The following is a 26131-nucleotide window of genomic DNA, read 5'->3' on the forward strand; positions in this document are numbered from 1 at the left end:
TGAATCACGAATGTCTGGCTTTAGTTTAAAGGACAACATTATGAAAAGAGAGTCTATGGACAGTTCAGTGGAACAGACTGGCCTAAAGTCAGTATTTAGGAAGTCAAGTTTAAGCTCCTTGTCCAGAGACAGACAATATGTAGGACATCAGGTTATGGATGTACAACCACCACAATATGAATTACCAGCAGTTCCACAGACATCCCCACCTTCATTGGAACAGGAGGATGCAAGAGAATATCTCAGAGAAAATTCCGAAGTCCTTCAAAGGCAAGAACGCAGACGATTACTGCAGCAAAGAATAATGGAAATGGACAAGTTCAACATTGCATCCCTTTCCTCCATGCAACAAGAGGGCAACCAACAGGACGAATCCCCTAAAGATTATGGAGGAGCGACACAGTTACAACCAGAACAAACTTCCAGCAGTATCTCTACAAGAGAAACAGCCACTTCCAGCCAGACAGAAGGAGCTGAAGCCCCAGTTTTACGGGGCCTTAAAACTAAGACTATCTCAACTCCAAAGAATAAGAAATTTTTAATTTAGATAAAGAGTTAATTTTGACTTGTCAAACAAACAATGTTGCACAAATCTGAGCTGATGCTTTTAAAATCTCAGCTTTGAGGATGGGGAATTGGTTTTTAGTAAGTATTGTAAATGCTGGAATATAATTATGAGCATCACCAAAACTTCTTTCAGTATGTCATAAAAGTTTTTTTGAATTGAAAATGTATGAATGTAAATAAGAATGTGTATTGTATAAGATCATAAACACTGTGTTGAGTCATGATATGCAATAGTAAAAAAAAAATCCAGAGGGTATTAATTGCACACAATGACAGCAGGAGACCCCCAGGATGAACCCAGAATAGTTAGTCTAAGTAATTTCTCTTTCAAAACATTTTTTAGAACAGTTTAGAACAGATTAAAATAACACATTTAGTTAATAAACCCCTTTATATATATTGAATGTAGAGAGGTTACAGTGAAAACAAACACTTATACACACATCCATACATATATACAGTCCGATGAGAATGCTCAACCCTCTGCATTACATACTCCCCCCAAAAAAGTCATAATGACACAGGGGAGCTTGTCTATCTGTTCAAAAGTAATTTTAAACTACCATTTCCCTCAGGCACAAACAGGTGCAGATGAATGGGATTATGACAAGTGTCTGTAGACATTTTCCAAATGGATTCTAGCCAGCATGCACAGCATACATAGACTGTTGGCTTTTTAGATGCGGAGTGAATACTTGATAAATAATTTATGGTTAGTAACCTCCATCTTTCAGAAAGAAAAAAAATCTGAACAGAACAAAAATGTCTTGTAAAAGAAAAAAAAGAAAAAAACACTTGAATATGCTTTGATAAAGTTAATAATGATTTTGTCTCTGTACTCCTTCCTTATAACATATAATAAAATTAGTACATTTTCATGACGCTGCAGATATACTGAAATACTGCAGTCACTCATGAACTTGGTAGTTTCGCACTTGGTGGAGATGGTGGAGGAGGCAATGCAGAGAAGAACATCTCAACAGATGAGGTTACAAGTGTGTTTAAGCTCTAAATACATCACACAATCATGTTTTTCATAAAGCGTTAAGACTGCATGACCGCGGATACCCAAATTAAGCACAAAAAGTCCACTTCTACAAAAACCTGTACAAAAAAAAAAAAAAAGCAAAAAAAAAAAATTCAGAAAAAGGAAAAACCTCATTCATTCACAAAGACAGCTCTAACTGCAGAATGCATGCATGCTTTTGTTCTTGTTCAAATGACAAGTTAGCTTCACGCCACGGCCATAGACAAAACTCAACAGTTTTACAAACATAACTAGAACGTTAAATAGTTGCTAGGCATTGGTCACTATGTGTTAAATTGATCATATTTGACCACAAGATCTGTGGACGAGGATGTGGCCAAATGAGAGTCAGTGTTTAGGGCAGAATACCTGTTTTTATATTTTTGTGGCAATTCATCACTAAAGTGCACTTTAACAGCTTTCTTCCGTCCTGTCTCTTTTCCATCACTTAGATCCAAGTCTTGTCATTTTAATGACATGCACAGTTTAGTTACATTGCTAAGGAATCAAATTATATAATTAATGCATTCTGCAGTCAATTTAACCTGCTCACACTCTTCTACAAGATGGCCATATCTGCCATTGCCAGTGTGTATGCACAATGGACATGTGAGTCAGGAAAAAGATACTGGGCTCTATGTTCATGATAAGTATAGCCTCTGTTCTTCATTTTTGCAGTAAAGCTATTCAAGTTGATCTCATGATCAATATCAAAAATGAAGTGGTGAAAGGTATACTGATACCACAGGAAGTACTTACAGCAGAATGTCATTGACACTCTTGCTTGTGGTGTGCTTTATTAAATGGCAACCAAGTGCAGTAAGACTGGTAAAAAATAAAACTTACGGCATAGGTCGCTATGTAACTATGGTAACATGCTCTGAATGTCATCCTCCTCCAACATAAAAACCGTAGTAAACAGTGTTTGAACCACATCAGCAGAGATACTGTAAGCTATTTCCATTTTGAACCAAAAAGTCTTAGTATTTAGTCACCGACCTTCAGTAAAAAGCCAAGCAGGTGCTTGTTCCTTCTTTTCTCTGCCCTTCCAGGCCTAAATTACCTAAATGTCTTAAATCTTCAGACATTATGGGAGTTTTTACCAACCCTGCCTTGTGGAGAAATTCATCCTCCTTTTAAGAGCCTATTCATTCACATTCACAGCAATATGAAACATCACAGTGGGGTGGGAAGGCGGCTCCAAGGCTGGCCGTGTGCTTACCCACAATGCATTGTGGGCTATGGGGGGTATTAGGTGGAGTCGGTGAGGTGCTGTTTCTGCAACACACAACCACCAGTGACCCTCCTATGGCCCCGACTAAAAGGGCGACATACAAACATGTGCATTGATATTACATTCTATGCAAACACTCACACACTCAAGCCCTCACAGCCGGAGGCCACCATCAGTCTGTCCCAAACTCTTCAGTTTTGATTTGTACTTTGTTTTCTAGATGTTTGTTTCAAAGCCGTTTCTGTCGTCATTGTCATGGTGATTGTTGGCGATTAGTTTCTAGTTGGTGATGGTGGTAGGCATGGGGAAGCTGTCGCTACGACATCTCTCGATCTTTATACCATTCCACAAACTCATCCAACAGCACTGGCCCTAAGCAAAGAGAAAAAAATAGTAAAAAGGCAAATCTGATGTACTTCCAGCTGCATTTTACAAAATAATGATGGATGTCTTAATTGGGGTATAATTAGAAGTATACAGACGTGTTAAAGTGTGGGTGCTTGTACTCACAGGCCCCGTCCTCATCATAGTTACTGAGATCTAGGTTGATAGTCCTACTGAATTCTAGAACATTGCACCATTGATCTTTATTTATAACCTTATACTTAGATTGCTGTGGGGAGATAAAAAAGGGGGGAGGGGGGGATATGTCACTGTCAAAAATGTAATTGACATAGAATATGTCCTGATGTGAAAATATATTAAATACCAGTCAAAAGTTTGTACTGATTTTGTTTCCCTTATATTAAAGGTGCTGTATATATATATATTTTTGACTGTACTAAAGCATAAAAATAGCATAATATGTTTGCAGATATTTAGGAAATATTCTAAGTTCACATACTCGCATACATAAATAAAAAAACAATGCTACAGCCAGTTATTCTACTTAGTCTACTGAAATGTGCGTTCTGTGTCAGAATATCTGTTTTTGTTTTGGTCTGTGTGATTCCGCCCACTGCCAATTTACCCAATAGTATTTCGACACCCCAGGTTGCCAGTTGGTGGAAAACACAGCATATTGCAGCCATGCAAGTAAATAAACAAATGGGGTCAGAGATGGCAGAAGATTCTATCCGACCTAAAAAGCATTGATCTAAAAATCTCTATGAACGGAAGCATATTAAAAAAACGGATAAATCAACTAGTCAAGTTTCCTCGGCTTTCATTGTCAATTGCGCTCGCTCCTATTGCGTGTCCTCAATCTAGCAACCCACGTGAGCATTGAGTCTTTGGAGGAGGGGGCGGGTGAACAACTCTACTCCAATATTTCGAATTTGGACTGCAGTACCCATTTTAACCGCTAGCTGTCAATATTACATACTGTTAAAGCTTTATTCTAGAACTAAATTGTGGTTACATATGAATGTCTACATGGAGCAATATAAATTTAATTTAATTAATTGTTTTGGAACATAGATGAATTGGAACATAAAAGCAGCCAACAAAATGGCCAGTTTGTGAACACCTTCAATGCGGTTTAAAAAGTATTCTGGCTGAGAGAATGTCAAATATAAGCCGTTTAAGGTTTATGTTGTATGTATATCATTATGACATTTATATTATTCTAAAACGTGGAAAGCAGTAATAATGAATCTGCAAGTGTGTCAAAACATTTGACTGGTCTTGTAAAAATATAATAAACTGTAAAGATTAAAATATTTACTTCTAGAAACTGGTTAAACACTGGAAACAATGGCCAGGTCTTCCCAAGCAGAAGTCCCAGCATACACTTGGCAGTATTCAAGTCTAAACTCCTCTGATCCTTCTCCTGCAAAGGGGTGGAACCATATTTCATTTGAAACATTTTGAAAACAAGTTCACACATCACAATAAAAATACTGAGTTGGTAATTATGGTAGTGAGGTAATAATCTATAAATGACCCATTATTGCCAAAGTACTTAAATCCAAGTTGCTCCTGGAGAACTGTTTCAGAAATTACTGTACTGTGTGTACTCTATACTCTAAGCAGTCTGAGCTTGAACATATGATAATACAAGTGCCTGAGGGCAGACATGATTATTGTCCCTACACCTTGATACCATAACAATGCTTCAGGTTCTCTGTGCCCAATATTTAAAAGCAAAAATATTCTAGATAAATCACTTCTCTAACAGCCATGAAATATGGTTTCACTGCTGGCGAATGGACTAAGTGCTCTATACAAGATGAGCCCAGACGTGAACATTTCTGTTTTATCTAGACAGGATGGATGTCATGTTATCCATTAAAGGTTATCCACAAGCTATTTATTTGTACTCATCCACTTCATTGGCCTTATCGAATGGCTCCTGTAAGAGCTTCACTCAGCAAATCTCCATTGCATTGGCTTTACAATTCATACCAAGGGAGTGGGAAAAAAGAATCATTGGGACAAGAGATACTTCTGCTGAGCAGACAAAGATGTAAAACAACCTAAAATAGCACCATCTCTCAGCAGTCTCAAGCCCTTGTCTGTTGTAACTGAAGAACTGTGATGAGCAAAAAAAAATTTATTCAGAAAGGATCCAGATGCACAGTCACAGGCAATCATTAAACCAAATATAGTGTTGAAGTATTAAAAGAATACAAGAGCTTTTTAAGTCGATTAGTGATTAGTGTTCATCAATCAGTCCTACACATACTCACCCTGGCAAAGTCAAAGGCATATCGGTAAATGAGCTTGAAACTGGTGGCATCGTTGAGGACGGACCTCAGGTAGTCTAGAGAGTTCCTGAGTTTTTCAGTAGAGTCACATCTGCATATGACAGAAAAAGAGGAAAAGTAAAGTTTGGGACATGAAGAAGTGTAGTAGCATGGTAGTAGATGTATACAAGGTCCATGTTTAGCCAGACATACTGCAAAGAGCCCATTCCCTTGAGCCACTCCTGTAAAGTGAAGTAACCCATACTCTGGGCATCAAGCTTCCAGGCCAATACCAGCATCACCACCTACGTACAAATATACATTAAAATGACCACTGATGAGATGTTTTAAGAGGAAAATGTAAAACCATATCAGATTAATTTAGTTTCTTACATTCTCTGGCTCCACTCCAATGTCTTCACAGAATTTCTCCATACCTTCTGGTCCAACCACATCATCACACCCTATTAACACAACACATGCAGACACAATTTACTTTTACATACATTGGCCCCAAAAAGTATTTGGACACTTAAGCCACAATAAAAAAAAAGAAAAAGAGTATTTGAATTGAATAACATTTTAAAAATAGTGGCCTTTAACCCTTAAACGCATACCGTGGGTCTTTAAAGACCCGGGACTTCATTCACTACCCTCTTCCTCATTCAGTTTTTAAAGTTAGACAAAACTTTAACAAAATATGCTTCATTTTTATTCTTCTGTAATTGTTACTCTAATATCAAGAGGGTTTTATATTATTGTGACACGTAGAGATGCATCGGTGTTAGAGATAGATCATGGGTCGCCAAACACCTGAATATGTAATAATGATAAACATTCATGCATTTAAGGGTTAAGGACACTTCAATCAAAACATTTAAAAAAAGGTTTGTTTGAAATCTAATCTTAGGATTCAAAATATGAAGCAACAAATATATTGTGCAAAATGAAGACAAAAAGTCTTAGACATTTTTGGTTGTCAAACTCTATTCTGCTAGGACACTTGTGTAAACTAAAAAAGTTCTGAGAAAAGCATAATTTGCGCAGATGCCGCTTGGTTTGATATTTTCTATCTTGTTATTTGATATTTTGTATGCATTTAAATTCATAAAGTGTGACTTAAGTGCCCAAATACATTTTAGTATAAACTTAGTCACTCTATTTACATCTTAACTTCATTTGGAAAGTCTCTGAAGTCACAAGGGTGGAATTCTGAATAAAAAAAAGAAAAGGAAAAAAAACTAGCGTAAATTTAGCTGACATTATTCACTGCCTTCTAGACATTTCAAGTCAAATTATATGAGCTTATCAGCTCTTGATGTGATTATACCTTTTCAAGACCTTACCAATGACTTAGTTTACATGGACAGCAGTATTTTAATTATTGACCTTATTCTGAATAAGACAATATTCTGATTAAGGTGTTTACATGAGTTGCTTTTAAAATATTCCTTTCATGTTCCCGTTTTACATGTTATAGAACATAGATCGATTAATGGCACACGTCATTATGTCACCATGCCACACCGTCCAACGTTCGCAACATACGAAGTTCGCAGGGCTCGAATTTCAGCGCGAGTATTGCGCATAATTTTAATCATTCCTGCAAGTCTCACGCTTATAATGCGGAAAATTCCTGCAAACATTTATTCACTCCAGCATGTAGGTTGTATGAGTAAATTAAAATTAAAGACCAGACCAACAGGTAGAGAGTCATTCATTCATGGAAAAGCTGATAAAGACACAAAAGCTGTCTTTACATTTAGGTCTTCCCTGTTACTTTTGTACATGTAAGCAGCTTTCTCTACCGTGAACGAGATTATAAAGTTATTCCCCGATGCTGACGTACAGATCAAACTTTACATCTGAGGTAGACATACATTTCTCTCGGTTGTGTAGTTTGCTTAACTTTATATTGCAGCGCCGTGCTGCAGTACTAGGGTTTCCCTCAATACGTCATACTCCTGGATTCCCCTGCCGTCGGGATGCTTAACGTAGCTTAATGGACTAAATACAGTGATACAAAAGACCAAAGTCCCACCTTATTGGGAATGTATGGTATACAGGAAAACAGAATCAGAATATGAACGTAACGCCCAAAGTTTCACGCAAAGTGTTTACCAGTGAAATACTGGCATAAAGTTGGCTTGACAATTACATTGGATGTTCCATATACACGTTTCGAACTTCAATAGCATTTGACCATTTTGATAGCAAACCAATCTCTGTTACTGTAAAGCTGCTTTGAATCTATATGGTTAAAAGCGCTATATAAATAAAGGTGACTTGACATGACATAAAACCAACTGTAAAGGTTTCATGTAGGTGTCAGGCATAATGCACACCATTAAGATTTTTTAGATTTAATAAAATAAACTGTCCAATCGTGTGTAAATATTGCTATTTTTTCACTGTCGAATTTGAACCACTTCATTTGTGGAAGCGAATTCGTAAAGCAAAATAAAATGGACCTAAAATTGCCTGTCAAATATTATGGGTTGCATTTGCAAACAGAATGAATATTTTGGAAGTGAAATCTGAAAGGTGAATATGGATTATTGAAATATTCACAGCTTAAATATACAACCATGTTGAATTTCAGCACATAAAAAATACAAGCCCTAAAAATACAATGCATTAAAATGCAAGCATGGTCAATGCAATTCATATTTTTTCAAGTAGTGCAATTCAACAAGCTTTTTTGTTACATTTGGCATTATTTTAATTCTATAAAAGTCTTACCAATTTAAACAGTCAAACGATTTTAAACTATTCAGTATTTGCACGCTCTCCGAGAGTCTTTCTCTGCGCACATACATACAGTAAAGCAGTCTCACAAACAGCTCGCAAGTAACAAAACTGACTACATTTTCACAGATTATAGGGGCTGTAACGGTCAAAAACACACAAAATGATGTCAAAATTCCGGTCTTGGCGAGTATCCTCATAAACACAGTTGGTTATGTCTTAAAGGTGCTCTAAGCGATGCTGGGTGACGTCACTTCTTGTTGACATTCAAAGTATTGTCAAACAAAACGGAGGCTAGCTAGACCCTCCCTCCTCCTCATCCCGTCTCCTCCCCTTCGGTTCCCAGTGAGCATAAACAACAGCTCCGTCATAAACAAATTTAGTCAAAGTTGTCAATAGCCTATAAATGAACATTCAAATTCATAACAAACTGTGGGTGAATACAATCATTCACACAAGCTGTCGCCCTACTGTGAGTTTGCTTGATCATTTACAATAGAGATCGATCGCTAGCTGCTATAAACCTATATGTTGTATTCACTAAAGTTTGCTCTCCTCCACCACACACCCCTTCATGTGTACGCACACTAACCCTCCAAACCCCACCCCCTAATCTTGCTTGTCGGTGATTGGCTGGAACACTGTTTGTTATGTTTCGTGGTGCGGGTTGCCCCAGTTTGTTTTGGTTGCCGTTTGTGGACATGGGCTGTCTACAGAGGCCGCATTTTTTTACAGTGTGTTCAGGGGACAGGCAGCTAGCGGATAGTGAGGAGATGTTTGCTGTATGTGTCAAAAACTGTTTTGGCCTAAAAAACGCGTGACATCGCTTATAGCACCTTTAAATAAAGGCATGCATAATGAATCCGTGCACCAGCTCTTAAAGTGACAGCAGCAGTGGCTGTCATTAATGTTCATAAAACAACAAAAGATAGCTTTAATTGTAAAGAATTAGGATTAATATCCTATGTATTTAATTAATACAGGACTAAAAGCCTATCCAGTGTTATTTTACATTTGATTACTTTATTCAGTTTCTGTAGTATTCCTGTACCTGAATGCTAGACCTTTCCGATAGATCTAACACTAACATTCAGGTACAAAAATACTACAAAAGCTGAATAAAGTAATCAAATGTAAAATAACACTGGATAGTCTTTTCTCTTTATTTCCTTTGTATCTTTATTCAGTTGTATTTATTTGTGCTACTTTTTTCAGTTTAATTCAAAGATTGAAATCAAGCTTCCTCGTGTTGTGTAAACTCTTGAGCAACAAAATTACCAAGTTGTAAAAAACACAAATACAGTGAGTGAGCAAACATTTAGGTGAGATAAATGTTACTTTTATAACCAACACCACCAACCACCACTCATTAACCCCTAATTTACTTTGAGTATGACTTTAGCCGGATTAAGGTATTCAGAAATCCCTATTTATATGGTAGTTTCTTAATAGGAGTATTGTCTTAATCTGCTTAATATCGGAATATTGTTGTCCATGTAAACGTACCGAATTACATAAAAAAGTCAGTTCATGATAGTTCATAACATAAACTCAACTTGACTTTGCGTACATACCTGCATATTCATAAAACCACTCTAGACATCTCTTGCTAGAAAAAGCTTCAGCCTCCTGGATTTGCAATGTCTCTTGTTTTCTGTAAACACTGAAATGAATAGACAGGACTGAGCAGATGCTATTTAAATATACATTAACACACACTTGTATGAACATTAGCGCAAACGTTCTGCATCTGATACAAACAAGAAGAGACTCATGCTCTGAGGGCAAAAATCCACCCACAAACACAGATTTGATGGTGCAATTAACAGTTATGACAGTTGAGCAATTTACTTTTTACATTATTGTCACATTCAGTTCCTTCTGTGAATGAATACAGAATTCTCATCTTTGATCAGAAATATTTAAATGTTTTTTCCTGTGAAATTTGTTTTATTCATGCCTTAAAATAGCTTCCACTCTGTCAATTTACTGAAGTAAACGCTGCACGATGGTATCACTTTTTTACAACGTCGGACACATAACAGTAATTAATATTAATATTAATATACGAGGACCACAATGGAAATAAGTTTGTAACTTTCTTGTGTTATCCTCGACAGTTCTGATAAATGTATAATGTCACTGTGATGGCAACTTGTTATGCATTTAGTTTTGCTACTGTCTAATAAATCAAATCAAATCAAATCAAATATGATTAAACTTTTGCTTGACTATGTTATCAAACAGCTAATAATGTATTTCTAATGTTACTTGAAATGTTAATTGAAATGCTTTGAACATCATAGAACGTCAGTGGAGAAAGGCATATACCGTAGTTCATCATAACATACATCACATGCATAATTCACCCGCTATATTGCTAAATGTACCGATTTTTCATATCAATAGAAAAAATATATCGGGATAACCTGCTGGCTTCTCTTGAGACTCCCCTTCTTAAGAGCATAGTAGTGATATGCTAAAGCCCGCCCACACGTTGACGTGATTGATTACAAGGTAGTTTGTGATGTAAGAAACGCAGGTGATTTCAAACCATGTTTTTAAGACGGTCTTTGTTTCACTGGAGTTTTAAAGAGAAAATACTCGGCAATGGTGTTGGTATGTCTTAAAGCATATTAAAAACACCACATAGACATTAAGTGTTCATTAAAAACTTGATGTTCACCACAGGGGGCCTTTAACTGATATGATTTGATAGGTACCAAGTTTAGTTGTTAATCAAAACGTTGGGTAGATGAGTGTGTATGTATGCATGTATGAGTGAATTAGAGGAAGGTCAACAGACAGATGAAGTGGACAGAGATGGAGAGGCTGGAGAGATGGATGAATGGAAAGGTGATGTTTTGAGCATACTTATCCTGCCGGCTCTTCTTAGCAGACAGGTCATCTCCAGCAGTGGGTCTCCTCTTTTTCCTGGGGGGCATGGCTCTGGAGCAGCAGGCTGGAAAAAAGAGAGAGACAGAACACAAAGATTGATTTTGTTTCTCTTTTTCAGCCATTCCCTCCCACAAACCAGAGATACGTCCTCATATCACTTGCATGATCAGACGCAGTCCCGGTTCCAGAATCAAAAAATTGAGGGTGCTTCTGAAAATAGTGAGGATGCTCTAGTAAAGTAAGTGTAAGCAAAGGCTCCACCATGACAAAAATAGCAATGTAGAGAGACATTTAAGATTATTTACAAGTCCTTATTTTATAAATAATTGTAATAGAATTGAAAGAAAAATTATATTAATATTTTTCTAATAATTAGTCTACATTTACATTGCTCGTTGAAATTTCGAGAGTGAATCCCACATTTATATGTAGATGTCACTTCCGAAACTTTGTAGCATGTGTAATTGGCCATCAGCAGCATGAAAAAAAAAAATTATTCAATTGTTTACATATATCCTTGAAAGCGTGCAATGACTAAAGAAGCTGCCACTCATCTCAGTTCATCACGATCTCACAAACTTCCATTATAATCAATGAAGCTGTCTACACTGCACAAAGAATCTCTTACTTGCTTTGTAACAAATTTACAGAACTCAACACTGAACCAAAACGACAGCATTTTAAGCAGTGAGTGGACTAAAACACCTCTGATTGGCCATTGCATTCAAGAGATTAGCAAACATCTCTGTGATAGGCTACATTTTTCACCTCTGGAAAAACACGTTGTTAATAGAAACATTTGAGGTTCTCCAGAGCACAAACATAAATACACACTGGAGCGTTTTCCAAATCTGTTTCGCCAATATGCTATTATTATTAAGTTTTCATCAAGCACCCCGGGCCTGATGAGATGTCCTGTAAGCTCAATAGAGCCTTTGTAAAGCTTGAACATTAAGACCTGGAGGAATGGGACTTCTATAGGGGACAAACATGAGGATTACAGTAAAAAAATACACCACCTTTTAAAGGTTTGTGTCAGTAAGATGCTCACAAAGACTACATTTATTTGATAATAAAAAATAAAAAACAGTAAAATAGTCATATTGTGAAATATTACAATTTAAAATAACTCTTTTCTATTTTAATACATGTTTAAATGTAATTTATTCCTGTGATGACAAAACTGTATTTTCAGCATCATTACTCCAGTCTTCAGTGTCACGTGATCCTTAAGAAATTATTTAAATATGCTGATTTGGTGCTCAAGAAACATTTCTCATTATTATCAATGTTGAAAACAGTTGTGCTACTAAAAATGTTCTAATAAACAAAGTTCAAAGAATAGCATTTATTTCAAATAGAAATCTCTAGTGACATTTTTTGCAATGTCCTTACTGTCACTTTTGATCAATTTAATGTGTCCTTTCTAAATAAAAGTATTGACTTCATTTTATTTTTTTAAACTTGACACATTTTTTAACAGTAGTGTAGAAGTAACACACACACACACACACACACACACACACACACACACACACACACACACACACACACACACACACACACACACACACACACACACACACACACACACACACACACACACACACACACACACACACACACACACACACACACACACACACACACACACACACACATTGGAGAGATTGGGCAGGTCACTACCTGTGCCGTGAGTCTCTGGGCCGACGTCTTCTGTCAGGTTCTACGGTGAGAAAGAAACTACATTTAACAACCACCATCACTCTTTCTCTTTCTCTCTCTATCTCTACTCAAACATTCTCCAGCAGACAAGCAGCTATTAGCACCGCACCAAAAAAAGACAGTAAACAAGTGTGTGATGTAGGTGACTGATCATCTTTTTTTCCTGTAACCTTTATAGATGCTGCCAGTGCAGCTTTCTCAGACATCGGGGAGGAGAGTTCTGGAAATAACATAATGTAGAGCACAATTCTGTGTCAATCAGGGTTATGAGGGTAGTTATTTAAGTAAATGGCTTGATCAAAGGTTCATTTTGTAGTACGTAATAGTACGCTAAGAGTCCTAAACTCTCATATAGCTAAACACAGCTATCCCACAATGCTAATCTACCAGTACACCGGTCAGTACAGCACTGTCAGCTCTTGCATTAATCTCAATATAAGAACATCTGTCCTTTAACCAGGGAATAGGGGATTTATGCCCTGATCAAATAATATTAACATAACAATATCAGCTCATATTTGCATGTGATACAGTATATATAAACAGCCTACACAAAATCTGTGTGAAGAAAAATGTCAAATTTCAAGCGCCCATCATCTCACTCTTTACCCGTCTGCTGTCCATTGCCGGATTGTTTAATAAGACTTTACTACCCCATTTCTGTTCAATGCATTTTACCATTTACCAAATATAGCGCATGTGTGTGAAAAAAGTCTGCAGATTTCATCTAGACCTGGTTATAGATTATCTATGATCTAAAGCAGTGGTTCTCAACCCCCTTCTTTCTACATGCACCATAGACGCGCACACGCAAAATGACGTCACACTCTGCGCGTATGTTTTAAAACACATAATTTAACATATAAAAAGTCATAACACTTTTTAAATATCCCACTTAAAGTGTTTATTACAAATAAATTACTAAATGCTTAAAGCTGCAGTCCGTCGTTTTTCCTCTTTGTCGCCATCTCTGTTAGAAATTTGCAATTGCAGTTATTCGCGGAATTATTAACTGTGCGTGGGTAGTAAATCGGCATGAAACAGCGCGGATGAACACAATGTATTGAGGCTGCCGCGTCGCTGTGGATACTGTAACGTTACTGTCATCAGCAATCTCAGAGTATACTTTTTGAAAGTGTCAACATTAGAATTTTCATCGGTAAATATCATCTGAACAAGTAAGTAACATTCACTTTTGTTCTGACCAAATTCGGGGGGTGGGGGGAAGCATTGCAGTAGGCTATATCATGCTGATTCATTCTAACGATTGCTTATATCACGTCAAAACGTGAAAAATATATTTTTTCTGTAGCCAATCTGAAGTCCGAAGTCTTTGGGTTTTACAACTGGTGAATCTCCAGTTGTCACTAGCTTCTGTGAATATAAATCCCGCCTACTTTGATTTGATTGGTAATCTCTAATATTCTGACATTGACGAGCAGTGACAGACCAATGAGGCTCAGATACATACACACACACACACACCCTGTCCTCTGTTTCTGACGTGCGCTCTGTTCGGCGCCACTGCGGATTGAAGACGAAGAACGCGCTGAATCTGATTATAACAAGACTGAAGCGAGAGCTATTTCAGATAGCCCGTCGGGCAGGCCGGTTATGCATTTTGGTAGCCCGACTGGAAAACACAATAGCCCCGGGACGTCGGGCGGGCGATTTTGCGAGCCCTGCACTGGTGATTGTCGCTTTAAACTTTCGGGATCCGCCATACCAAGTGCTAAGCTAAATCTCCACCTCCATCATCCACACACGCTAGCCGGGGACTCCTTCTCTATGTGTACAGAAGTGACGTAATGACGCAAAGACATGCTCGAAATTCCCGCGGAAATCCACCAGTACTACTGGAATTAAAATCATTATTACAAGCTTACCGTTTTGAATCGAGGTAAGGCGAGCAGATCGTTTTGAACACTGGCTGGTTACGTTTTTTTTCAAAAATGTCTTTTTTGATATTTTTAAACCCAAAAAAGTGCCGGACTGCAGCTTTAAGTTAAAATAAATTAAAGTAAATGCACAAAAATTTGCGAACGCTCCCCTTGATCTTTTAAACATCATATTTGAAGCCAGTTTGTAGGCTGACAAATCAAACAAATATCTGACCGAGAGTTTTTACTTCATAATCATAATCCCAAACCTTTATTTGCTGGATTCAACTTCAGCAATAGCATACAGAGAACATATCTGTTTTTTCAGAGAGATTCATCTATGTCTTTTCTAATAGTTTCACTAAATAAACTTAGACTTAAACTACACAAAAATCAATGATACATTGGTAAACTTCGGTATTGACCTTGAAAACTGAACATTTTGTTGATTTTGTGTGGATTTACCTGCCAGAATCATATTGATAGTAAAGAATCAATCATCTAGTGCACAAATCCCATCCGTATAAATGCTCTTGGTTTAAATCATTTAAAGGCATGAATGTTAAATCTGGCAAAAGAAAGCTGATGAGTATTTAAGTGCAGGCAAATGGAGGGTATATTTACCAGCCTGTGCAGGGTGTGGTAGATCTTGTGGATACTGGCCAGTGTGGACAAATGAGAGTTCAGCTGGAAATCTGTGAGGGAGATATAAAATAAACATCTGTTATTCCTGGCAGTTATGTACAAGCATCTGGGCTGTACATGGGTTTCTATGTGTTTGTTCACACAGTGTCTTCAGTCTAGATGTAGAAGTTATTGAGAATATGGACAAAAGAAGCATCTGCTTCAGTTAGCCTGTACAGTGACATAAATATGAGAGGCCATGTGAGATACTTAAGTGTTTCTAATAAGCTAATGGATATAATATGCATTTAACTGCTTTATGTGCCTTCATTATAAGCATAGTCAACTATCAACATTGTCATCCATAATCTTTATATAGTAGTCCCCAAACTGGGTTACACGTACCCCTGGGTGTATGCAAGGCGACAGAAGGGGTAGGTGAACAAAATGTTTTACCTTCGTAAAAGTGGGGATTTAGCACTTATAGCATGAAGAACAAATATATTAAGACTCAAAACTCTCTTTGATACAAAAAAAGTTCTTGTTTTTAATGTTGATAATATATATTATACGGGCATACGAATATCCACAAGATTGCAATTCGACATTCATTTTATTCAACAAACAATAGGGTAATATTAAAGGTGCAATAGGTGATTCTCTACAGAAACATTTTTTGTTATGCTGGTTGAAAGTCTCCTCGTATCCTGATTGCAATCACTATGTTAAGATGTCTAAATGTATTTTTAGAAATATATATCAACTGTGGAAGGCTTAGGACCATAAAATGTTCGTTCAATTATTGCATTCGGTCCGAATTAAATGATAGCATGCGTTTCATGTCAGTCAACGAGTGTTTGCATACCACTGCGCAGCCTGTTCACGCAGATGCGTTCACGTACGCTGTGCAGACAGAGCGAGAATAGCAGGCAAACAGTTGTTTACGTTCTTTATTGTAGTACTGTTACTCACTGTACTGTAAAGTTTTCTCACCGGTGAATGATACATGATGTAATGTTGTCTCTAGTCATCTCGCTTCTGGTTTGCGCGTGTTCATGTGTTTTGGAGGAGGCGTGGCTTTGGATGGCGATTAGCAGTGAGGGTGGGATTGTATGCTTTCAATGCTAGCAGGCTAAAGTTAGCATTTCCCAGATCACCTATTGCACCTTCAAGTGATTTCCATTTTAAAAACAGTATTGTTTGCTCTATTTTGCAATTAAAAAATTGTTCCAACGTTGTTTTTATTTATTTATATTAAAGGTTATTTATTGTACAAAGTTATTTATAAAGGTAAAGGAAGCAAATGTTGTCCATTAATGGAAAAGGTGTGACCGCAGTCTAAGTGGAAGGGGGTATGGCGAAGGATGTGAAATGCCTCAGGGGGTACGCCACCCTAAGAACCACTGCTTTATATTATAGTATGGTTTCATCATTAGGAAAGGATATGTCAGTGTGGACATACTGTGGAGGTCATATTTCTCTAGCATGTTAACATCAGGTCCAAGTGTATATCAGATATCTAGAATAAATTTGTGGAAGCAAGACTTGGGATTAGATATAGATAATTAAGAATGAATATGCACAGACCCTAATACAGATGGTTAGGCTAATAGTCAATTGAAACTTACAAGCTTACAAAGATGAACATAACTCAAGTTAATTTAAATAAAATCCACAGTGATATTCCAGAATTATACTTTTTTACGTATTAAATGTAACCTAACACTTGCAAGGTGCATTGATTCACTGCATGTGATAATGTGGAGAAATTCAGAAAGTCAATAATGAATGTCAGTAATGTGATATCAATATTGGTCTTTTTTTTTTTTTTTTTTTCATTTTTATTCTTCCATATAATATGGCCTAAATATCAAAACAAGATATGAATAGATATCTCTTTTAAAAGGTCAATGGCATCTTTTGAAAGGCCCACTATAACGCAGTAACTAAGAATAAATCATTCTCCTCATGCAGTGCATTGGAAAAGATGTATATATTCTTAAGTATAAAGAAGCCTAATTTGAATGTTTATGGATCTCTTATTATCATTTGTCATAATGAAAATAACTACATAGTGTATCAAAACCAATATTTACACAGTAATGTTAAATGCTTGTTATATTTTATGTAACTTTTCTATGGTTTTATTATTTGCCATTTATTATACTGTTTTTGATGTATTTTTTTTACAGTCTTGAAAATATGTACCTTACAAAGAGAATACCTAAATAAATATATATTTAATAAATAAATATTTAAAAACGTAGCCTACGTGTTTTGGGCGCATGAAAACGAAAGTTAGCATTATTCATTTGTAAAAAGACTGGCGTAATACCAAGAAAATTACGTAAGCATATGATTCATTTTGCACATATTATAAACTTCCACGTTCTCGTTATTCTGATTTTAAAAAAATATGTATCGTGCAGGCCTTGTATATGAGCGATGTGCGAGTAGGCAGGCCTGCGAAACAACATTCAATTCAGATATAATGAAAGATATGTTATTTAAACAATGCCCGGTATCTAATCCAGTGCATTACTAACGCAAACTCGACATAAAATTAGACCTATTTATGAACCTCTGACGCAGTTGTCAGGAATACCAGTAGATATGTAACACCCCAAACATGTAATAAACAGTATTAGTCAAATTCGCAACAAAATGTTTCAAACATTCACCGCTCTATATTGACAGTATATTGACAATTTCTGCCACGTAGTTATTAACACAGAGTGAATATAGAGTGTATACACACACATAACTTGCAACGACTTTACAAAGTATCTGGAGAGTCTGTGGACTTCTGGGGAATGTAGTCTAACGACAAACAACGCCTACGTTTGCCAATGAAACGGTTCGGCTGAATAAACCACATTTCCCAGAATTCCCCAAATCATAATTTCAATCGGTACTCTCCCCAACTGATGAATGCGACCCAAATGCTGCAAAAAATATGTTCTATCTTTGATCAAAAACATTTTTTTCACAACGATGTGTAGTTGATCTTTCAGGTGGCCGTACAGTAATGCGTCAATCACATTTAACGTGTTTGCAAGCACTAAATTTTTACACAACTGCGTCACAATTTTCACCCCCTGTCATTTTTCCGCAGTTTTCTCGGAAAAATCTGACCCGTTTAGCTCTAAAACAACAACCTTTAACTTGCTCTTCGGTGGCTTTGCATTACTCGTTCGAGTTGTGATGAGATGGATCCCTTAAGGTTATTTGGGTATTAAAGGTAATTAGTGTATTGTGTAAATAGGATCAGATACCTTGCTCGGATTGCTGTATATACTCAAGCAAAGAAGGCTAAAATACAACGATATTCCTTGCAAGGTCGTTGTCGCTTGCAAGCGCCCAAGACATCGGAGTAAAAACACAAAGAGAGCCGCTAGCAAGCTCAGAGTCAATCTGATGATTTGTATGCTCGGGTAACGGCTACTTTACTCACAAAATGCGTCAATACAGCGAATCATACGTCTTAAAAGAAGTCACGGCGACTTGTCAGGGTTCAGCAAGTTCGCAGTTGCCATCACAGGTCGACAGAATACAGCAGTGAAAACGTACTATTGTACTTACTTGACGCATCTGAGTGCATTTTTATGAAACACACAACTGTATTTGTGTGAGTCTGCAGACCGGCCAGTGGGTGGGACACGTCAATATTATTCCTGCCCACAAATGATTTAGAATGGGCCAAATATCCAGGTACCACGCCCACTAGTGTTATTGATTGGTCGAGAGGAGTGTCAAAAACATTGCGCAAGAAGCAATGTGTACATCCCGCCTCTAAACCAGCGTGATTGGTTAAGGCGCTTTCATAGCCCCTCCCCTCAAATCATATTATTGGCTGAGAAGTATGTCTTCACCCATCAGTTACGATAGTTTCCTCGTGCATCGAAGAAAGCCAGCCCACGATGACACGCTATTGGCTCAGCTGTGCACCAACACTTGGGTTAACAAAACAATGGTGAAGAATACAGAGAAAAACATTACTGAACGAGGCAGCTACTTTTGCTTGTTTGAGCGCTATTGTCACCCAAAACATTGTAAAGTTTCAAAAGTAAATGGAAAACATCACAAGAAGCAGGAAGCACAATTATGTGGGTAGCTCACATCATAATTTCCTCACCCTCATGTTGTTTAAAACCTTTATGACTTTTATCCGTGGAGCGTAAAATGATATGTTGTGCAAACTTGCTGCTTCAGTCACCATTTCTTTTAATGTCTAGACAAAAGATACTGGCAAATGGTGACTGAGCTAGTGACTAATATAGCTTAGCATATTTGTGTATGCTTTACTCAAAGTAAAACATACTCAGTGTTTACATGGTCTTTAAGCTCACTACTGATATTGCTGATATAATATTTCATATTCTACTACACTGAGTTATGAATATGCATGGGATCAGCTATCAGTTCTGCAATCATTCCCTATCATTAATTCTCCTACATTTACAAGCATCCAACAGGCATATTGTATGCTGTTTATAATGCACTGAATATGTTAAATGGGATTTCAGACACACACAAAAAAAACTACTAAATCATTAATTGTTCTAATAAATTGCAATAATAATTTTTTTTTTTTTTAGTTTACTAAATGATGCCTTTTGTGCTCCAGTATTGACAGTCTCTGACTGCATATCAAGCTTCATATGGGTTAGTTGTATACCTACTGGCAAATATGCTTCTGAGCAAATATGGGTCCCATGCAAATTAATGGAGTTAATAACTTTTTTTATGGAGTCATTTGTCTAATGAAAGTCTTTTAGAAAGATATTTCATCAGCTGAACAATCAGTATGTTGTTAAACAACATTGAACAATTCTGTTGAAATTAAATATGGTATTTGATTAAGGTCTATGCCAATAAAGAACCTTTATTTGTAAGAAGACTTTTTAAACAACAGACTAAGGTATTGATATATTTATAATATTTAAATCTTTAATAAAGTGATTAGTAGTCAGTATTTTTGTCAAAGTTCCTTTGCTATTGCTATGGTTTTCTTTTCAGGAAAATTATTTCTGTTGATCAGCGTTTATTGAAGCAGGTGGATACTATCTTGATTCGCTGGTTACTGAAAGTTTTAAAACCCTGTACAAGTAGTAAAAGTAAAGAAAAAAACTTTTAAGCTTCTCAATTTTGTTTTGACTACTTTGGTGGAATTTAGTACTTTGACTACTCAATTCTTTAAGGAATAGTTCACTTAAAAATTTAAATCCAGTCATTATTTATTCACCCTCAAGTATCAAACTTGTAGGCCTATGAGTTTCTTTCTTCTGCTGAACACAAAATAAGTTATTTTGAAGAATGCCAGTAACCCAACAGTTGATGGACCCCATTGACTATTTTTCCCTACTATGGAAGTCAATGAGGTCAACTGTTACCAACATTATTCAAAATATCTTATCTTATATGATAAAAAGAAGAATGCATTTCATAAAAGTCTGAAACAACATGAAGATGAGTAAATTATGACAGAATTTTCATTTTTAAGTGAACTATTCCTTTTTCACAACCGCATTGGATCAGTGTGTTACTGTCGTCTGTTGGCGTTGGTCAGGGTTTTTATTTTAATTTTATTGACATTGCATATGTTGTGCAAAAGACGACTGTATCTTGCATTTTTATCATATTTAGCTAGTTGTCCATTTTTGTTCCGTTGTGTTATTTGTTATTCAATGCCGTTTAGAAAGACATCAAATGTCCATTAGGTGTCGCCAGATAGGCTAGGTCTAGGATATCACTGGCAGGAGCCAAACACTGGGGAACACAAGATCAGTGAAATGTCACGTGTATACACAATCAGGGAGCGCAAGTTATTAATTTGATCAGTTTGTCGTGATTACAGCTCTGTGAAAATGACAATGTTTAAGCACAGTTTATTTTGTTTATTTGCAAAAGCTGGGATAATTTATCGTAGTGTAAGCTACAGTTTATTATTCAGTTGTATAGAATGTCAAGGATTACACAAGGAGGATCTTCTAATATCTATCTAAGTGCGTTGAGTTCTTAGGCTTCCACAGCCTAGTGGTCCATGCACTGAAAATTAGAGCTGAAGATTTGTGGGTGACACAAGTTCTAGTCCCGGCTCGCAGACTTTTTTTTATCCAATATATTCCTATCACAATAAATGGCAAAAACTCCTAAATATAATTCTTTAAACTGGTGCCAGGTAAACTCCATCCCCACACAAAATAAAATAAGATTTTTTTAAGCCGATACAACAACACTCATAATGGGAGTGGGGGAACGGATCCCATTCCCGACAGCTGTTTTTTTTACAGGGGGAACAGAATCCGACGGCCAAAAAACAGCCGTCGGAATCCGTTCCCCCTGTATTTCTTACCCAAGGAGGATCTTCTAATATCTATCAAAGTGTATTAAATGATCAGACCCCCACAGCTTAGTGGTCCATGCACTGACATTAAGAGCTGAAGATTTTTAGGTGACACAAGTTCTAGTCCCGACTCGCAGACTTTTTTTTATCCAATATTTTCCTATCACAATAAATGGCAAAAACTCCTAAATATAATTCTTTAAACTGGTGCCAGTTAAACTCCATCCCCACACAAAATAAAATAAGATTATTTTAAGCCACTACAACTCCTCTCATAATGGGAGTGGGGGAACGGATTCCGACAGCTGTTTTTTTACAGGGGGAACAGAATCCGACGGCCAAAAAACAGCCGTCGGAATCCGTTCCCCATGTATTTCTTATTCAAGGAGGATCTTCTAATATCTATCAAAGTGTATTAAATGATCAGACCCCAACAGCTTAGTGGTCCATGCACAGACATTAAGAGCTGAAGATTTTTAGGTGACACAAGTTCTAGTCCCGGCTCGCAGACTTTTTTTTATCCAATATTTTCCTTTTACAATAAATGGCAAAAACTCTAAAATATATTTCTTTAAACTGGTGCCAGGTAAGCTCCATCCCCACACAAAATAAAATACGATTTTTTTAAGCCGATACAACAACACTCATAATGGGAGTGGGGGAACGGATTCCGACAGCTGTTTTTTTACAGGGGGAACAGAATCCGACGGCCAAAAAACAGCCGTCGGAATCCGTTCCCCCTGTATTTCTTACTCAAGGAGGATCTTCTAATATCTATCAAAGTGCATTGAGTTCTTAGGCTCGAACAGCCTAGTGGTCCATGCACTGATATTAAGAGTTGATGATTTTTTGGGTGACACAAGTTCTAGTCCCGGCTCGCAGACTTTTTTTATCCAATATTTTCCTATCACAATAAATGGCAAAAACTCTAAAATTTATTTAAACTGGTGCCAGGTAAACTCCATCCCCACACAAAATAAAGTAAGATTTTTTTAAGCCACTACAACGCCTCTCATAATGGGAGTGGGGGAACGGATTCCGACAGCTGTTTATTTTACAGGGGGAACAGAATCCGACGGCCAAAAAACAGCCGTCGAAATCCGTTCCCCCTGTATTTTTTACACAAGGAGGATCTTCTAATATCTATCAAAGTGCTTTGAATACCAAGGTTGCCACAGCCTAGTGGTCCAGACATTAAGAGCTGAAGATTTTTAGGTGACACAAGTTCAAGTCCCGACTCGCTGGCTTTTTTTTATCCAATATTTTCGTTTCACAATAAAAGGTAAAAACTCGAAAATATATGTCTTTACACTGGTGCCAGGTAAGCTCCATCCCCACACAAAGTAAAATACGATTTTTTTAAGCCACTACAACGCCTCTCATAATGGGAGTGGGGGAACGGATTCCGACAGCTGTTTATTTTACAGGGGGAACAGAATCCGACGGCCAAAAAACAGCCGTCGAAATCCGTTCCCCCTGTATTTCTTACACAAGGAGGATCTTCTAATATCTATCAGAGTGCTTTGAATTCCAAGGTTGCCACAGCCTAGTGGTCCAGGCACTGACATTTAGAGGTAAAGATTTTTAGGTGACCCAAGTTCAATTCCCGGCTCGCTGACTTTTTTTTAATCCAATATTTTCCTTTCACAATAAAAGGTAAAAACTCGAAAATATGTTTCTTTAAACTGGTGCCAGGTAAGCTCCATCCCCACACAAAATAAAATACGATTTTTTTAAGCCACTACAACGCCTCTAATAATGGGAGTGGGGGAACGGATTCCGACAGCTGTTTTTATTTTACAGGGGGAACAGAATCCGACGGCCAAAAAACAGCCGTCGAAATCCGTTCCCCCTGTATTTTTTACACAAGGAGGATCTTCTAATATCTATCAAAGTGCTTTATTTCCAAGGTTGCCACAGCCTAGTGGTCCAGGCACTGACGTTTAAAGCCAAAAGATTTTTAGGTGACCCAAGTTCAAGTCCCGGCTCGCTGGCTTTTTTTTTATCCAATATTTTCCTTTCACAATAAAAAGTGCTTTGAATACCAAGGTTGCCACAGCCTAGTGGTCCAGACATTAAGAGCTGAAGATTTTTAGGTGACACAAGTTCAAGTCCCGACTCGCTGGCTTTTTTTTTATCCAATATTTTCGTTTCACAATAAAAGGTAAAAACTCGAAAATATATTTCTTTAAACTGGTGCCAGGTAAGCTCCATCCCCACACAAAATAAAATAAGATTTTTTTTAAGCCACTACAACGCCTCTCATAATGGGAGTGGGGGAACGGATTCCGACAGCTGTTTTTTTTTTTACAGGGGGAACAGAATCCGACGGCCAAAAAACAGCCGTCGAAATCCGTTCCCCCTGCATTTTTTACACAAGGAGGATCTTCTAATATCTATCAAAGTGCTTTGAATTCCAAGGTTGCTACAGCCTAGTGGTCCAGGCACTGACATTTAGAGGTAAAGATTTTTAGGTGACCCAAGTTCAAGTCCCGGCTCGCTGGCTTTTTTTTATCCAATATTTTCCTTTCACAATAAAAGGTAAAAACTCGAAAATATATTTCTTTAAACTGGTGCCAGGTAAGCTCCATCCCCACACAAAATAAAATAAGATTTTTAAGCCACTAAAACACCTCATAATAGGAGTGGGGGAACGGATTCCGACAGCTGTTTATTTTACAGGGGGAACAGAATCCGACGGCCAAAAAACAGCCGTCGAAATCCGTTCCCCTTGTATCTCACGGCAATTCGTACGAATTTTACGAGGTGGCTAATTCGTACCAATTCATACGACCTCACTCGTACGAATTTGTACGTTTTTTGCTAAAACGTACATATTTTACGATTTGCCAAAATCGTATGAATTCATACGAATGACCTACCCCTGACCCCGCCCGCCGCCCCTAAACCCAACCGTCACGTGGGTTTAGACAAATCGTACAAATTCGTACGAGTGAGGTCGTACAAATTCGTACGAATTAGCCACCTTTTAATCACTCGTACAAATTCGTACGAATTGGTCGTGAGATAGCGTTGGTATTTCTTACACAAGGAGGATCTTCTAATATCTATCAGAGTGCTTTGAATTCCAAGGTTGCTACAGCCTAGTGGTCCAGGCACTGACATTTAGAGGTAAAGATTTTTAGGTGACCCAAGTTCAAGTCCCGGCTCGCTGGCTTTTTTTTTATCCAATATTTTCCTTTCACAATAAAAGGTAAAAAAATCGAAAATATATTTCTTTAAACTGGTGCAAGGTAAGCTCCATCCCCACACAAAATAAAATAAGATTTTTTTAAGCCACTAAAACACCTCATAATGGGAGTGGGGGAACGGATTCCGACAGCTGTTTATTTTACAGGGGGAACAGAATCCGACGGCCAAAAAACAGCCGTCGAAATCCGTTCCCCCTGTATTTCTTACACAAGGAGGATCTTCTAATATCTATCAGAGTGCTTTGACTTCCAAGGTTGCCACAGCCTAGTGGTCCAGGCACTGACATTTAGAGGTAAAGATTTTTAGGTGACCCAAGTTCAAGTCCCGGCTCACTGGCTTTTTTTTAATCCAATATTTTCCTTTCACAATAAAAGGTAAAAACTCGAAAATATATTTCTTTAAACTGGTGCCAGGTAAGCTCCATCCCCACACAAAATAAAATAAGATTTTTTTAAGCCACTACAACGCCTCTCGTAATGGGAGTGGGGGAACGGATTCCGACAGCTGTTTTTTTTTTTCAGGGGGAACAGAATCCGACGGCCAAAAAACAGCCGTCGAAATCCGTTCCCCCTGCATTTTTTACACAAGGAGGATCTTCTAATATCTATCAAAGTTCTTTGAATTCCAAGGTTGCCACAGCCTAGTGGTCCAGACATTAAGAGCTGAAGATTTTTAGAAGACACAAGTTCAAATCCCGGCTCGCTGGCTTTTTTTTAATCCAATATTTTCCTTTCACAATAAAAGGTAAAAACTCGAAAATATATTTCTTTAAACTGGTGCCAGGTAAGCTCCATCCCCACACAAAATAAAATAAGATTTTTTTTTAACCACTAAAACACCTCATAATGGGAGTGGGGGAACGGATTCCGACAGCTGTTTATTTTACAGGGGGAACAGAATCCGACGGCCAAAAAACAGCCGTCGAAATCCGTTCCCCCTGTATTTCTTACACAAGGAGGATCTTCTAATATCTATCAGAGTGCTTTGAATTCCAAGGTTGCCACAGCCTAGTGGTCCAGGCACTGACATTTAGAGGTAAAGATTTTTAGGTGACCCAAGTTCAAGTCCCGGCTCGCTGGCTTTTTTTTTATCCAATATTTTCCTTTCACAATAAAAGGTAAAAACTCGAAAATATATTTCTTTAAACTGGTGCCAGGTAAGCTCCATCCCCACACAAAATAAAATAAGATTTTTTTAAGCCACTACAACGCCTCTCGTAATGGGAGTGGGGGAACGGATTCC

The 26131-nt window shown here is 37.4% G+C and overlaps 1 protein-coding gene across 7 annotated transcripts; it reads right to left on the reverse strand.

Annotated features, from left to right (window-relative positions):
* Positions 1 to 720: 720 nt before the first annotated feature.
* dcun1d4 (DCN1, defective in cullin neddylation 1, domain containing 4) lies at positions 721 to 19026 on the reverse strand. 7 transcript variants are annotated; one of them, XM_079639720.1, is made up of 12 exons: positions 18913 to 19026; positions 15331 to 15401; positions 12997 to 13046; positions 12788 to 12827; positions 11078 to 11165; positions 9778 to 9866; positions 5849 to 5919; positions 5669 to 5760; positions 5459 to 5567; positions 4495 to 4599; positions 3339 to 3441; positions 943 to 3200 (listed from the first exon to the last, which is right to left on the reverse strand). In XM_079639720.1, the coding sequence occupies exons 3-12, from the start codon at positions 13030 to 13032 to the stop codon at positions 3145 to 3147; spliced, it is 789 nt and encodes a 262-aa protein (XP_079495846.1). In that variant the 5' UTR covers positions 13033 to 13046; positions 15331 to 15401; positions 18913 to 19026; the 3' UTR covers positions 943 to 3144. The 7 variants fall into 7 exon arrangements, with proteins under 7 accessions (XP_079495845.1, XP_079495844.1, XP_079495846.1 ...); XM_079639724.1 differs by lacking the exon at positions 12997 to 13046 and adding an exon at positions 6622 to 6667 and having other exon boundaries at positions 18913 to 19006; XM_079639719.1 differs by lacking the exon at positions 12997 to 13046 and having other exon boundaries at positions 721 to 3200; positions 18913 to 19006.
* Between the last annotated feature and the right edge of the window lie 7105 nt (positions 19027 to 26131).

Source organism: Phoxinus phoxinus (genome assembly GCF_949152265.1).
Source record: "Phoxinus phoxinus genome assembly, chromosome: 16".
Taxonomy (NCBI): domain Eukaryota; kingdom Metazoa; phylum Chordata; class Actinopteri; order Cypriniformes; family Leuciscidae; genus Phoxinus; species Phoxinus phoxinus.